The following is a 17152-nucleotide window of genomic DNA, read 5'->3' as shown; positions in this document are numbered from 1 at the left end:
ATTCAATTGGAGTGTAACTTTTTCAGTTTGGTTCAAATATTTCTTAGCTTTGTACACCATGTGTTGAGGTCAGTGTACATTGTATTCTGTATCTGCTATATATTTTCCCAGCGTTGTCTATCTGGGTTAAGGATGTTTGAGAATAAGGTTCTCAGGAAAATATTTGGGGCTAAGAGGGATGAAGTTACAGGAGAATGGAGAAAGTTATACAACACAGAACTGCACGCATTGTATTCTTCACCTGACATAATTAGGAACATTAAATCCAGACGTTTGAGATGGGCAGGGCATGTAGCAGTTATGGGCGAATCCAGAAATGTATATAAAGTGTTAGTTGGGAGGCCGGAGGGAAAAAGACCTTTGGGGAGACGTAGATGGGAAGGTAATATAAAAATGGATTTGAGGGAGGTGGGATATGATGATAGAGAATGGATTAATCTTGCGCAGGATAGGGACCGATGGCGGGCTTATGTGAGGGCGGCAATGAACCTCCGGGTTCTTAAAAGCCAGTAAGTAAGTACGTAAGTTATCTGTCTGTTTAATTTTCTTACTCCTCTTTTGACTAGCGCACACTTTAATTCATAATTTGTTCTATCTTCTGTCGATTTGGTTTGTAAATACTGATGGTATGATTCTTTCTTTCCATGTATTTTGGGGTAGCAGGGTGGGACACTCTTAAGAGTTAGCCTTCTCCAGGGAGTAGTCACCCCTGCCCCTTTGTAAGCTCCAGGTCTAACTGGCTCCGCTGGGTAGTAGCCTACCTGGTAGGGGCCCTAGCACAGGGATACGTGTGAAGACTGCAATGGTCGACGAGGCGACGTGGGAACATATGATCACCACTATGGCTCAAGGAGGGGAAACAGTAGCCCTCTCTGTAGGGGTTAATACACAGAGAAGCTAGGACAGAAGCTTGAAGATGGCAGCCCCATCACTGTCCTTAACCTACGCAGCGCTCGTAACGCGGCCAGGGGACATTCCATTTACTGAATTACCTCATCAGAGAAGTCGAATTGATACTTACATGACGAATACAGCAAGAAACAAAGGAAAACGAGCTGGTTGTGCGGAAAAATTTCAAAATAGGTGCCTGGAATGTGAAGTGACTGAGTAATAAGGAACTTGAGTTAGAAGCTGAATTAAAATAAAGAGAAATAGGTGTACCAGCTATATCAGAAACGAAAAAGAAATTAAAAGCCTCTAAAGAATTGTCAGATTATATACTAATTTATGAAATGATAAAAAATAAGATACTTATTGTGTTGTACATTATCTACCAAAAAGTAATTGAGCACTGTTTTTACCTCTTTAGAACCTCGTGGTACTAACTCTTGTTGCTATAACAGCAGCAACCCTGTCAGGCATGCTCTCCAGTAGTTTGTGTAGGATATCCACTGGAATGCGTCGCTATTCCTCGTGCAACATGACACTCAGTTGGACAATGGAAGTTGGTCGCATCTCCCAAGACCTCAATCGCCGGTCCAATTCAGCCCAAAGGTGCTCAATGGGATTGAGATCAGGACTCTATGCAGGCCAGTCCAACCGGTGAACATTATTATCTGCATATCACTACATAGTAGCCGCCGAAACATGGGGCCAACTTCCAGTGCCCAATTACTTTTTGGTAGATAGTGTATTTTCAAATGCAATCGAGTACCAAGTGTTGTTCTTACTTACCTTGGGTTGTCCAGTATTGTCTTCAGAGCTTCGAGGACATTGTCCTTGGTAATATCGTCATACTCTAACTTGACGGCGATTCCTTTTGTTACATAGTTCTCGATGTTCAGCCTTTGATCGGAGAATAGTGGAATGCCCACCATGGGAACTCCTGTATAGATAGCTTCCTGTGTCCCCATCAGTCCTCCGTGTGTTATAAACACTCGTGTATTTGGGTGACCTGAGACAAAATCAGTGCACAGTATAATGCAGTGTTTGCACGTATTCTGAAGAATGTAATTTAATATATTTTCTTTGTCTCAAAATAGATTTCCATCAGATATTTTCACTACATTTGAACTTAAGTTACAATTTATAATTTATTGAAAGTTAAAATAATCATTTTGAATGTACTTCGCCGTGACATTAGGTATGATAGTGTAGTTTTTGGTAGTTGTGTTATTATTGTTATTACTAAAATAATACAATTATTGCATATTTTAATACTATACACTAGATATATCCACAGCGGCGAACTTGAAATACTAATGATTGTACAGTGCATATTTTTCATCTGTTCACGATTTCAATATCGCCTTTGAAAATGTGAGAGCATTTTTTAGCACTTTCAGAATTTAAAATTGTAAAAACTATCGGTTCGACGGTTTATCTCGCGTGTTGTTCACTTATAAGACCGAGCGCTCAATGTGAACCGCTTGTGGACAGCTGCGCTGTGCACTACCGTTTCAACTCTACTTTCCTCGACCGTGGAAAGATAAAATATATCCACTGATTTTCATTATATTTAAATATCTTTATAACATTCTAAGTATTAATTTTTAATATTTATCTACTTATATATGTTTATAGATATATCTATTTATTTTTATATAATGTATTTAAATTCCAAGTATCTATTATGTGTTACCGTAAGCTTTAACATTGCACTAAGTAGAACATACCAGGAGCGAATCTATTTATGAGTAGGCTATATTATATGGGTGATTTAAAATTGTCACATACATGAGAGCAAAATGGATGAAAACCTCTAATATTAATGAAGATGGTTATTATTATAGAACTGATATAGGCATACTTTAATTAATATTAGATTATTAAATGCAATAATTCATAATACATTAATTACTTGATAAGCTACTTGGGTAAAAATACTTTTGGTGATAGTCACTTACTGATTGTTAGTCTCGGGTGTTCATGAATTTTGACCACTTTCTGGTTGTCAACTTCTGGTGTAATTAATTTCGATTAGGTTCCTTCACAATACATTGCAAACAACAAAACAAGTTGAAATCTATTCATTGCTTCATATTATGACCTATGCAGTTCTCTTTCTTTCCTCCTTCCTTTCTCGATTTAACCTCCCCCTTTTCTACCATTAAGTACGAGAAAAATTCGTACCGGCACCGGGAATCGAACCCAGGACCTCTCAGCTGTGCGCGCTGAGTGCTCTCTAACCAACTGAGCTATGCCGGGACCCGATTCACGACGCCGGCCGAACTCCTCTCGTAGTATCGTGTTACGGCCTTACTGCCTGCACTTGAGACGATACACGTCATATATGTACAGGAGCGCATATTACATAACTTTATGGCCATATTCAACAACAGTTTCTTTAAACTGTTAACATCATATATGTATCAAATATGAATGAGGTCTCATTATATTTTGCTCGACTAGTATGACTAGTCAGTTTGTTTTTATACCATTATATGGCCATAAAGTCATGTAATATGCGCTCCTGTACATATATGACGTGTATCGTCTCAAGTGCAGGCAGTAAGGCCGTAACACGATACTACGAGGGGAGTTCGGCCGGCGTCGTGAATCGGGTCCCGGCATAGCTCAGTTGGTTAGAGAGCACTCAGCGCGCACAGCTGAGAGGTCCTGGGTTCGATTCCCGGTGCCGGTACGAATTTTTCTCGTACTTAATGGTATAAAAACAAACTGACTAGTCATACTAGTCGAGCAAAATATAATGAGGTGGGCGAGACCTCATTCATATTTGATCCCTCTTTTTCGTCTTGCAACCACTGTTGGTAGAGGAGGGAAAAACACTAAATCACACACTAAACATTTAAGAACTTCGGGATTCACTGGTCATTGATTAGTATGACACAGGACCACCGCAGAGACATCACAGGATAATCACAAGGCAATGGACAAACACCCAGTCTCATGGACGGAAGATAAATTTCTTTCATTGCCCATACCTAGGGTGACCATAATTCCTTTGAGTGAAAGTGGAACTTTAATCACTTTCTTTAGGGAAAACTGAGATACCATGTTCTTTAAAATCCAGTATTCATTTGATTTAAATATAACCATAAGACAGGTATACATACCAAAATAAAACGTAAATAACACTAAAAGAAGGAACAAATGTTAATAATTTCAAATCATACTTGTTACAATACTGTAGTATTGTAGCAATAAGAAGTTAGAAGGACTTCAAAATTTTTCAATATTTAGCTCAAGTCAGAAATTAAGTCTATAAAGAAGTTTATTTACTTTCTTTACTCCAGTCATACTTAACAGAAGTTGCTATTGCACTAAGCAACTCATGTTTTGCAAGCAAATATGAATAAAAATCATTGCAGTTATCAGTGGCGTAGCATGAAGTTTTGAGCAGGGGAAGCTAACTCAAGTTGTCTTTCATGCAATATGAGAAAACGTATTACAAAAATACAGTCTTAAAATAAATAGTAGTCAATTTCAAGTCAGAAGTCGAAAATTGGTTGGAACATCGTAAGTAACACCAATAAGGCATGACCTCAAATGATACGTAGTAAAATATGATTTCACGGTTTACACATATCTCTTAACAAATACACACGTATACGTATAATATTAGCTAACTCCCTGTCATACTTAGAGAAATCACAATATTAGTATCATTACGTAAGTATGCGTTCTATCTTTTGATTGTGTCCTTCATTGACAGCAAGGGAGTCGGCCATTTGTTTTTTAAATTACAGCTTTGTTCGTAAGTCAGTCTTAACAATACAATTGTCCTAAAAAAATTCAAGTAAATTAGTGTCAGGAACTGTTATTTCCCTCATTATTTATTATATCAGCCACAATGCACACTAACACTTTAACTGAACACAACTGACGAAAAGGGATAACTCGGAAACTACTTATTTTAAATGTTAAAGCTAGCTTCTTGTTGCCTTGCGACTAGGGTAGTTTAGTTAGAAAGGGATGGAAAATCTGCGGGGTGGATTACACAGAAGAAACTAGTCTGCTTGGAAGCTAGTGTGTGCAGGCTTTTTATTTACTGCTGCATCACAAATCATCCTGAGCTGCCGCATTACAATATTTAACGCGTAAATATAAATTCTATTAAAATTAATAAATAATTTTCTCCATAAACTGCAGGTTTATTATGAAATTATTATTAACTGGGGAAGCTAAGCTTTTTAGCTTACATTGACGCTACGCCACTGGCAGTTATATTCCGCTGAATAGTTATTTGCCGTAGCTCTAAAACAGGGAGATTTCTTTTCAAGTTCTTCTCTAAATTTACAATGCCTCTTTGACATTGTTGTAAGGAGTAAAATACAGTTCTATTGTTCTCTACAAACACGCATTAAATTGATTAAAACCCTAACTGAACTTGGCAACTGAATAAAAAACTATAAAAAAATCTCGAATATTATCATTCTATTGATAAGCAAAACAGGTTGTACTAACCTAAAAATTGTTATCATTAATAGATACAATCTATAGCGTAAAGAAATATCTTCCATGTCGGTAGTATGCAATAGTATTATAGGTAAAATTTATCGACACAGTTGTAAACTTGCAAACTTACGCCAAAAAATGTGAAAAAAAAGATTTATTGAAAAAAAAAGTCGGGACAGGTTTTTCAGGGCTCAAGAATGGGACAATTCCGATTAATCGGGACGTATGGCCATCCTACTCACACCGGGAATCGAACCTGGAACCGCTTCGTGAGGAAACGCACGCGCTATCTACATAGCCACAGCGATGAAATATGTAGTTCTCGTTAAATAAAATTAATCTGTGATGATAGTTATGTTTATGTCCGGGTTATAAAGATCTATGTCGTCTTCCGGTACCCAATATCCATTCCGCTGGTTACTTCCGTAATATGTCTTCTTCCAAGTTGTAATCTGAAATAGCTTCTTTGATTCTTTTTGTCATTAATGGAGAAAAATTCCGTCGTGTAATAGGCTATGGGTCTGTATATTTATAAACACGCTGTTTTATACCAAAATTACCCCAACTCGCCCTAATCATAATATTTCTTAAAAGTTGAGTCCAAGCCTCATTTTCCGTATTCTTCTTTTAATTTTCGAATCTACATTCTCTTCATCGTAGGCTAGGATAAGCTGGTCGCCAGTAAAGTAAAAAAGTATACTAAATGGTTCAAAATGATTTTGTGAAATGTTAGGTTGTGAAAGATATGGCTATTTGGAACAGAAAATATATAAGTAAATTAAAAAAAATACAGCGATATGATGGGATTTCTAGTACATGCCGTTAATTAATTAGGTTTGTAATATCATCAGAACAAAATTAAATTATCATTAAATTCTTTGTTAATTGTTAATTAGAAAATACCCTTTCCTATCGGAAGCATTATACAGTATCAACATTCATCGTACTGCAGAAGGAGAGACTGTCAAACATCGAACCAATTTAAGAATAGACAAAGGAAATATTTTTCAAACAATTCTCGTTAACAATAATAGTTGTTTCAACTTTCATTATTATTATTATTATTATTATTATTATTATTATTATTATTATTATTATTATTATTATTATTAATTTTGTTTACAAGTTCTGCTTAAAGTGTCCATCATTCATAGCAACGCATGCATAATTACTTCCCCCGTACAATTGCTGCTGTAACACGTCAGTACATGACGTATGGACAGGTAACGAAAGACTGCTATACACAATTAACAACAATGTTAGAATATTTGAATCAGTTGTTTGAGAAGCCATATAATGTTCCTAGCTTTAGCTATGAGCTTGTGTAGTTTCTCAAGCAACTGGCTCATTTAAACTGCAATTATTTTGAAAAATGTTCTAAATAATGTATTTGTTTTTTGTATTCTTTATTCCAAATAATGTTATCTTTCATAACCTAGAATATTACGAAATCCTTTTGAATCCACCAGTATATATCGTGTTTTGATAAACTGGTATCTCCAAGCTTCTATGTTTACTTATTTTTCTATTATAACATATTACTAATTTTAATCATCCTGTTGTATGATATTAACAATATTAATTAATTTTATCAAGTTACACTGCAATTCTTTGACGTCTATTTGCTGAAGAGAATAGCAATATTAAATAAATAAATTCTCGCACGTTCCTGGAAGTATTCAAATATTTTTTGTGAAGTCTCTCTTTTTTTCCAGGCACGTCAAAATGAAGTTAACTCATTAAAAAGAGGATTTCCAGTTGTATCAATCTTTCACAGATGAGAATTTGTTGTCGGTTGTGGTGTGTATAATTATTAAACTTCAATCCACGTGAGGTGAGAAGCCAAAGTGGCCAATCGTGTACAGGATGCTCTAAGTGACATAAATCAAATGATAATGCCGCGGATGACGAAGGCGTATTGTGGACTGAGAACCAGCTATAACAATTACCATCGGCTGTAATCAATGATTTAAACACCAAACAAATGACTGACGAATGTCGAAATGCCAGAAATAGACAGTAGCGTTATTCATGTCTGTGTCAGTTATGCTTTGTGGTGTAGGAGTGATTGTAAATAGAGAGCATGCGGGCATTGACATGATAGATAGCTTCGTATCTCCCATACTTTAAAAAAAATATCCTCTGTACTTAACACTAAAGGATGAGGTTATATGTGGAACGCACGCTGAATAAAAGTCTGAAACAAATAAAAAATTAATATTATTTGAAAATAATGTCTTCGCCGACAACTTTGTGCGTATAAATGAAAATTTGACTGGAAAAAAAAAATTGCATTTATACTTTTCCACTTGTAAAGAAAGTAAACATTTTGCCTATTCGGTTGCAAATTTTAAAGTTAAAACACTAAGTAACAAGTGACATTTTATTTTACAGTAATGACTGCTGCTTAAGTTGAAATACACGTGGTTACATCACTACAGTGTTTATTACAAGGATATCCATTTACGAAATTTCCAAAGAATTTCGCCCCTTACACATTATTTCAGTATGGAGAAAGTTCTAATACAATACATATCACAGAACTGTAGTTTTGTGATATATTATTCTTCTAGAGGAAAGATGTGTATCTCCATTTTCTCTATGGATCTTCCTATGTATCGTTATAAATATCTCCAAATCCCAATGTTTCTATCTCCCAAAATCTCTCTCTCTCTCTCTCTCTCTGTCTATATCTTTCCAAAACTCTTTTCCTCTATTCCCCACATTTTTATCTATTTTCTCATACCTCTATCTCTTTGTATTTCCATTTACAGTATCTATTTCCCGCACCTCTATCTTCTCATATCTCTATCTTTACATAGCCTACAGCATATCTACTTCTCCGTAATTCTATATCTATCTTCTCAAATCTTAGTCTCACCTTATCATTCTCTCTAATGTTTCCACAGATTTCTCTGTGTATCTTGTCATATCTTTGTCTCCATATATATCTCTCTAAATTGTTATAAATCTACTTCTATCTCCCTATGTCTGTATCTCTCTATCTCTCATTATCTTTGTCATATTTCTAAACATATGCCCGTCTCTTACTTTCCCATATGTCTAAGTCTCTCTATATCTATCTTCCTGTCTCTCCATAGCTCCTCAGACCTCTCTGTTTCCCCATAGTTTTCTCTTCAAACCCTTTGTCTTCCTATATATTTATTTCTCTGTCTTTCCATATCTCTCTATACCTTCTCATATCCGTATATCTCTACCTGGCCACATCTCTCTCTATGTTCACATAGTTCTACCATCCCGTATCCCTGTATCTACTGTTCAGTATCTCTACAGAGTGAACCCTAAGTAATGCATGTAATTTGAGACGGTTATTCTTTGATATATTTTAAACAAAAAACTTCAATTGAATTTTGCTCGTTTTTGCTTCGTTTTCGAGATAAAAATACTTGTTTTATATGAAACATTTCATAGCGTGTTTTGGGAAAGACATTGATTTAACTTCTGTGCTCGAGGTTGCGGGTTCGATCCCGGCCCAGGTCGATAGCATTTAAGTGTGTTCAAATACGACAGGCTTATGTCAGTAGATTTACTGAAATCTAAAAGAATCCTGCGGGACAAAATTCCGGCACACCGGCGACGCTGATATAACCTGTGCAGTTGCGAGCGTCGTTAAATAAACCATAATTTAATTTTTTTATTTAATTCCCAATTTACTCAGTCAATTTAAGAAGCAGTTTATTATGATAATAAATGATTGAACAAATTTTAGTTTTGTTCTTTGATTGTGCAGAAATGTAATCCGAACAAATTTAACCTTTCGTTATACAAATAAATTTTACAGTGTTACATTTGTTCCGATCAAATTTCTGAACATTTAAAGGACAAAACTAAAATTATTGCAATAATTTATTATTATAATACACTACGCTCTTGAATTGAGCATATTTGAAATTAAATCAATGGCTTTCCTAAAACATGCTATGAAATATTTCATAGAAAACAATTTTTATCTCGAAAAGGAAGTAAAAATGAGAAAATTTGTATTTAACATTTTTGTTTGAAATATCTCAAAGAGAAACTTCCTGAAATTTATGACATACTGTAACTTACGGTTCATCTATATATCTACCTTTCCATGTGTCTCTCTGTTTCACTATATGTCTATCTCTATGCCTCCCCACATCTCTCTGTATGTCCCGGCATTCCTCTATCCATATATCTGTCTATCTATCATTCATAAGTAATATAACTTCTTTTCGTGTTTGTATGCATGGAAATAATTTTCGAACTAAACTTTGCTTCTCAATTCCCTTAAACTTTTCTCTCAGATTTTAAAATACAACTTCTTTATTTTAAGAGACTTCCGCTACAAAGTCTCTCTAAGGAAAGCTATTGAGCTGTTCAAGAAATTTCTCTTCGCCTTTCAAATCCGAAAATTCATGACCTCGTTAGGAATACCTATTATTTGATACCATCTTAAAGAAGTTCACGAAAACTCTCTTCAGGGTTTCATCAATGTTTAGTCTTCTGAACGCATTGGGTGGACGGGGAAGGGAATGCTCACATAGCAATAATTATGTATTTATATCAACCTCTTCCTTCAGTAAAAACTGAACTTAGGAAGAATATCTTATCTCTAATGTTATACTAGAGGATAAAGTGTATATAGAAATAGCTATATACTCGGAAAGATATTCGTCCTAAAGAGGATGATTCGAAGGGAACGAGAAGTAGGGCACAACATTTTAAACTTACAGAACATATTATGGCAAAGAAATTAATTTCACAATATTTCGATTAAAAGCCTATACAAATATGTCCGAAGAACATAAAATATCACTTAGAATATTTTAATGGAAAGATAATGTTAGAAAATAGGCTTGAATATTTTTAATCGCGCATTATTGTCCGTATTTTTTTATTTATAACGTTCAGCCTACATGTTATTTTTTTTTTGTAATCGTGTATGTTAAAATACATAATAACTTTATTATAAATAATTTCGAGGGAAAAATTGTTGCGGGGCCAGGTATCGAACCCGGAACCTTTGGTTTATCGTACCAACGCTCTACCACTGAGCTACCCGGGAACTCTACCAGACACCGATCCAATTTTTCCCTCTATATCCACAGACCTCAAAGTGGGCTGACAACTGTCAAGCAACCAACGTTGAGTGCACACTATCTATGTGTGACTTAAATTGTGGTTTTCTGTTAACGAACAGTGACGTGTATTATGCAAATCAAACTTTCAGGTATAACTCCCTGTAAAGTTGATCTGAATAATTTCGAGGGAAAAATTGTTCCGGGGCCAGGTATCGAACCCGGGACCTTTGGTTTAACGTACCAACGCTCTACCACTGAGCTACCCGGGAACTCTACCAGACACCGATCCAATTTTTCCCTGGCCCCGGAACAATTTTCCCTCGAAATTATTCAGATCAACTTTACAGGGAGTTATACCTGAAAGTTTGATTTGCATAACACACGTCACTGTTCGTTAACAGAAAACCACAATTAAGTCACACAGAGATAGTGTGCACTCAACGTTGGTTGCTTGACAGTTGTCAGCCCACTTTGAGGTTTGTGGATATAGAGGGAAACATTGGATCGATTCTTGTAGAGTTCCCGGGTAGCTCAGTGGTAGAGCGTTGGTACGTTAAACCAAAAGTCCCGGGTTCGATACCTGGCCCCGGAACAATTTTTCCCTCGAAATTATTCAGATCAACTTTACAGGGAGTTATACCTGAAAGTTTGATTTGCATAACTTTATTATAGTATGCTCTGGATTATCATGGCTACCAACCGTAAATAAATACCCAGAAACTTAAGTGCAATGTGAAACTTATGTAGGACCTATACATATGTAGGTTGTAATAGAAAATTAGGTTCACTTATTAATTAGGTTATTTTATGTATTATTATAAATATCATTGTTGTGTATTATTCGTATTGTGTATTTGAATTTATATTGAGTATTATTTTTATTGTGTGTAATTGTTACCACTGCCAAGAGGTTGTTTGCCCACTTGCAATGTAAATACATACATACATACATACATACATACATACATACATACATACATACATACATACATAGGCCTAATATGAAAAAACGGATAATAACCTACTTACTTACTGGCTTTTAAGGAACCCGGAGGTTCATTGCCACCCTCACATAAGCCCGACATCGGTCCCGATCCTGAGCAAGATTAATCCACTGTCTATCATTATATCCCACCTCCCTCAAATCCATTTTAATATTATCTTCCCATCTACGTCTCGGCCTCCCCAAAGGTCTTTTTTCCTCCGGCCTCCCAACTAACACACTATAGGCTAAGCATTTCTGGATTAGCAAACGGATAATACGAAAATGTATTATTTTGCATGTACCAAGTAGTACTGTATATAGGACTTAGGTCTATTTGGTGAGCAAATAATTTGAAATTCATATTTAACTTCATATTTAGTGTAATATACAGAGTAGGTACATACCATTCTACACATACAGCAAGATTAAAATTCACTTACAATTTAAGATTTTAGAAAATAAAACTAAATTTGTTGTTTACAGTACCTACTTAAGTCCCACCTAAAGCCGTTTTTCATACTTTTCTGCTTCTGATCATTGATTGTAATTCGTATAATTTTTTCAAGTTTTTTGTCAATTATTTTTTGAGCATAAGTCATATCCGCATAGACCGCGCACGGATAATCGAGAGTATAGTTTATTATTATTATCATCATTATTATTATTATTATTATTATTATTATTATTATTATTATTATTATTATTATTATTGACAGTATTATTAAGTACTGTCCTAGATACTTCCCTCTTTCTAAAATGGGACGAAAACAGCGAGTCTTCGCGTAAGAATAATTTTAATGCATAGACATGGAACACTGGTTGAGAGTGAAGGTTCTATGTGAGGGAAGAGCTGTAAGTAAAGATTCCCTACTCTTCTTTCTATCTCCCTCCCTCCGCATCCCTTGGCGTCCCTAGACAACACTTGCGGACGTGCCTATCGTAATAATGAACGTGGATGGTACCTCAGGGAAGAAGGCCGCACAATTAACATTCACAGATCCGCAGACTTACTTATTATTTCCAACTGTGGCAGCCATGTGCCCGTCATGATGTTATCGGGTAGGCCGGGGAACTTGTCCGTCTTCCAGACGACGCGCTGTGGTAACTCGGAGAAGGCGTCCAGCAAGGCTCGCTTCTTGTCTTCAGGCATAGTTTCGCCACGGACCAAGGAACCCAGACTGAAGTAGATGACTCCGTGTCTTGCGTCATTCAGGAACTTTTCCAGATTCTAGCAGGGCATAGACCATCATGTCAGTTACATACAAAATGACGTGTCGCTCGCTATGCTTTATGTTACAAGAAAATCAGAGGAGGGAAATTATGGTAAGATGCATACATGTATTATTTCCCTGAACCTACTTTGAAAGTTGGAGATTCGATATTATAACCATAAACTACAAGATGAAAAAAAAAACTCTTTGTTTTATAACCTATACTTCGTTCCATAATGTCTGACAGGAAAAGCAATCTTTGCCGGCAGAGGAGGAGAGAAGTATAATTACTATTTAACCAATGTCAGAGGTCTCATTCCACGATTGTGTTGAAGTTAGAACGTGTAGAACACTTCAGTCCGCCCAGCTTCAAGTCAAGCGTGAAATGAGATCTCTGCCATCTTTCCTCTGCCGGCGATATTTACTTCTTCTGTCAGTTATTATGGAACGAAGTATAGATAACGATAAAATGTGTTTTGAAGTGAGGCGAGTTTAACATTACAAGGATGGGATGTTCCGAACACACTTAACATCACTGTTAGAAGTTATGGCCTACTACCATCCCATATACTGTGCACTTTTCTCGGTTTAACAGAAATAACTCTCATATGATGCATTGGTGCCAGTTACAAAAATTTGCTAATATTTTTATGGGAATATTTTCCTATGTGAAGGAAACTCATACTGTACCATATTTTATGAGAATTTAGAAATATAAGTTGTGACATATTTATTACTCCATACTAGAGATGAACAACGAGCAACTGTTATATGCATAAACAATCAAGTAGCCTATTTGAAGCATCATCTCTACCTTTCTGTGTAGTAATCCGTTCCCCAATCTTTATTTAATTACTAAGTCCTTATTAAAAGGCTAGGATTTTTTTTCGTATGTTTGAGATCAAATATAAAATCTCAAGTTAAAAAAATCGCTTTATTTAGCACTATGTTTTATGTTTCTTAGAAATTAAAATTTGTTTGAGAATTTTTATTTATTTATTTATTTATTTATTTAATTATTTTTAAATTTATTTATATAACCATAGGTGATATCTGATAGTAGAACCAGAACATTCTGATAACTGTGATACTGTTTTCTTTTGTCTTTTTGTATTAATTAAACATCTCTAATGTTATTTATTACAGTTATGTATGTTATTAAAAGTTACGAAATCTTTCCACGTTGACCAAATGCTATTTCGAGAATGATGAGCGAGACTCGAAGCGCACAAAAGTTACGAGACGAGACTCGAAAGACTACTGCAACGAACAAAGCGAGCGAGAGCGGAAGTTAGTTTTGTTCATCTCTACTCTATACTTTCGTGGAATAAGTTCCAGATGGTTTTGGCGAAAAAATATTGTCCCTCAAATGTTAAGAAAATCCTCATCATTAGAGATGGTAGATTTTCGCAATCATGATACATGCGAAATATGCCCAAATGTCAAAATAAATAATTTCATGTTTAAAAGCATGTTAAGTACATTACTGTACTTCCTTCCTCTGCAATAAAACACGTACCCTAGTACAAATTGCGAAATGTTTATGTGTTTCTGAGAAATATGAGCAAAATTACATTTTATGAGGCTGTTTTTTTCTAGAAAAATCAGAATCTATCTAAAGACCTCGTCACATATAGGTTCTTACATTTATTTTCTAATAGATCGGTCACACCTTCACGTCTGCTTTTGCAGTACGAATATCACATGAATATGACGTACCTAATACCTACTTTGTTATCTGTATCGTTATCTCGAGTTTCCTACCAATCGGCCTGGTGATGGTGGTAGAATATTGGCTGCCTATGCGATTTCTTTATGTTCTGTGTCCATTCACAAAGAAGTTTTATGTGGTAGTTGATGATTGCGATTGAGTAACAAGATGAGTTGGGATAAATTTTGTTTTCATTTGCACTGCTAAGCATTATTTATTGTTTATTGTTGTTAGTAAAATAACATGTACAAAAATACAACCTTAATTCTTCCCTGAAGGAGTAAAAACTCGTGCTCAGGGAATTATCTAAACACAAACTTAACACAAATAAAGATAATTATTTGACACAAAGTGGGTCAAGGAAAGAAAAAAAATTATAGAAATAAATTAACTTTAAAAAATACAATTTCAATTTTAACATTTTAACTCATACAAATACATATACATATTAAACCAATATATATTCTTTAAAACTTAAATTCCTAACGCTATTTCTTAAATTTCTGATATTAAAGTTTTCCAAATTCGGGTATTTTTCAATTATGTTATTAATTAACCTTGGACCAAAGTACTGTAGGTACCATGACTAAGAGCTGTGCTTGGAAACACTTTGGATTCTCTAGTCGTATAAAATCGGATCTTTTAGTTCCATATTTATGATGATACAATTTGAATTTATGGCGATTTTTATGTATGAAGTTTATCAAACCAATATAATAAATTTGTTTAATTTTCAAAACATTAAAATCAGTGAACAAAAGCTCGGATGAGTAATCAATTAGTTTATTAAGACATATTTTAATTATTCTTTTCTGAATAAATATTAGTGGAGTGACATTAGAATTACAAGCATTTCCCCCACCCTAAAATTCCATAGTGAAGAATGGATTGAAATAAAGCTAAATAAATGAGACGTAAAACATTAACTGTTAAATATGACCGAAGTATAACAAAGATATAAATTGTTTTACGTAATCTATTGCATAACTATGTAATATGTTTATTCCATCGTAAATGCTGGTCGATCGTAATGCTTAAATACTTAACTTCTGAGGATTCGATTAATATAAAAATCACACCATAGACGCTTTTTAATAGGTTCGTTCCAACAAGCTGTTCATGGATCAGTTCATGTACGGTTCCTGTACCATCTTATGCGCATGCGCTATTTGAGCATTTACTATGGGATTGAAACTGGACTGGACGTTGTTGGAAAGCTTTCGCGGATCGTTATGTACTAAATCCAGAGATGCTATAACTGTGATCATCTTTACTAAGAACAGAATGCTTCATTATTATCGTTCCGCAGCTAATTCTAATTACAGAAAATAGAATTTCGATCATTTTCTATAAAAAGATGACAAAAAATATGGAAGGCAAGAATTCCGCTAATTCAATGTCGTGTACTGTGGGATTCTCATCTAAAAACAGTTATTTTTAATTATTAATTTGTGTACGTTATTTATTATACTTTTAATCAGAGCTACATGATGTAATTTCAGTACCCAAATAATTCCTATTCCCTTTATTTTTGGCGAAAATTTAAATTAAATCTCCAGTTTTATTATTCGTCTGCACTGTCACTTTTCATCTTAACCTAACTGATATGAACAGTCGATCATGTCTTTCTTCAGTATCCAGGAGCCGATGGTGGGCTTATGCGCATGCGCGTCTCGCGTACTCTTCCGTACAAGCCTCAATTCGCTGACTACTTCTGACCGTTTCGAACCCGTGTCAAAAGCTTGTTGCAACGTCCGACTGCAGTACATGTTTCCGGTTCAGGACTGGTTCGGATTGTGTTGGAACGCTTTTTCTGTACTGCGCATGCTCACGATAGTTACGGACGTTCCTAACTGTTGTTGGAACGAACCTAATGTTCATAATTTGACTCTAATCTTATATATGTGTTATTCATTACTTTCAAGAATTTTAACTGAAATATCTAGAAAATGCACCTGTTAACACATAGATGACGTTGAATTTCTACAACCAAATTTTCTTAAAAATGTTCCTTCTTAAAACGCTACAAAATGCTAAATGATAATTTTAAAAGTGTTATAAAATGCTAAAGTTAACATTTATAATAATAATAATAATAATAATAATAATAATAATAATAATAGTAATAATAATAGTAATAATAATAATAATGGTTTATTTTAACTGGCAGAGTTAAGGCCATTCGGCCTTCTCTTCCACTCAACCAGTATGATAGAAAATTACTACAATGCTATGAATATAACATAATTAATACGATACAATACATTACAATTCAAAGCAATACAATACTACAATACAAGACAATATAATACATAATTAATATAATACAATGATAATTCTTTTCATCTTCACAACACCAATAAAATAATTATGTAATAATAATAATAATAATAATAATAATAATAATAATAATAATAATAATAATAATAGTACTAGTAATGATAGTCATACCTAAATTAAATTAAATTATTAAACTCGATCACAATTATAACTTCTATTTGACTGCGCCCGTAAGAAATCGTTTAGCCTTTTCTTGAAAGTGGTTATTGTCTGGCAGCCCCTAATCTTCTGAGGTAGAGAATTCCATTCACGGGGGACTGAGACAGTAAAAGAGGATGAATAGTGGGATGTTTTATGGGCAGGAATTGCTAGGATTTGACTCTCCTGTGACCTGGTGTTTAGATTGTGATTGGAGGATAATTAGTTAAACCGAGAACGAAGATAATTTGGAGTAGAAGTGTGGAGAACTCGAAGTCAGTCGTTTTAAGTCAATTAATTTTCAGTTGTTAAAATATACCAAGTCTACTCATCACTGTTTTTC

The 17152-nt window shown here is 34.7% G+C and overlaps 2 protein-coding genes across 5 annotated transcripts in view; one reads left to right on the top strand and one right to left on the bottom strand.

Annotated features, from left to right (window-relative positions):
• Positions 1-17152, top strand: part of LOC138693158 (lachesin-like) — a 1789721-nt gene that overhangs the window by 1233788 nt on the left and 538781 nt on the right. The window lies entirely within an intron of this gene.
• Positions 1-17152, bottom strand: part of LOC138692570 (UDP-glycosyltransferase UGT5-like) — a 29948-nt gene that overhangs the window by 5422 nt on the left and 7374 nt on the right. The window contains exons 3-4 of the mRNA XM_069815557.1: positions 12421-12637; positions 1675-1894 (exon numbers count right to left, since the gene is read on the bottom strand). Coding sequence (XP_069671658.1) covers positions 1675-1894; positions 12421-12637 — 437 coding nt within the window. The remainder of the gene's footprint in view (positions 1-1674; positions 1895-12420; positions 12638-17152) is intronic.

This window comes from Periplaneta americana, chromosome 17 (assembly GCF_040183065.1).
Source record: "Periplaneta americana isolate PAMFEO1 chromosome 17, P.americana_PAMFEO1_priV1, whole genome shotgun sequence".
NCBI lineage: Eukaryota > Metazoa > Arthropoda > Insecta > Blattodea > Blattidae > Periplaneta > Periplaneta americana.
This window is presented reverse-complemented; position numbering and strand designations above follow the sequence as displayed.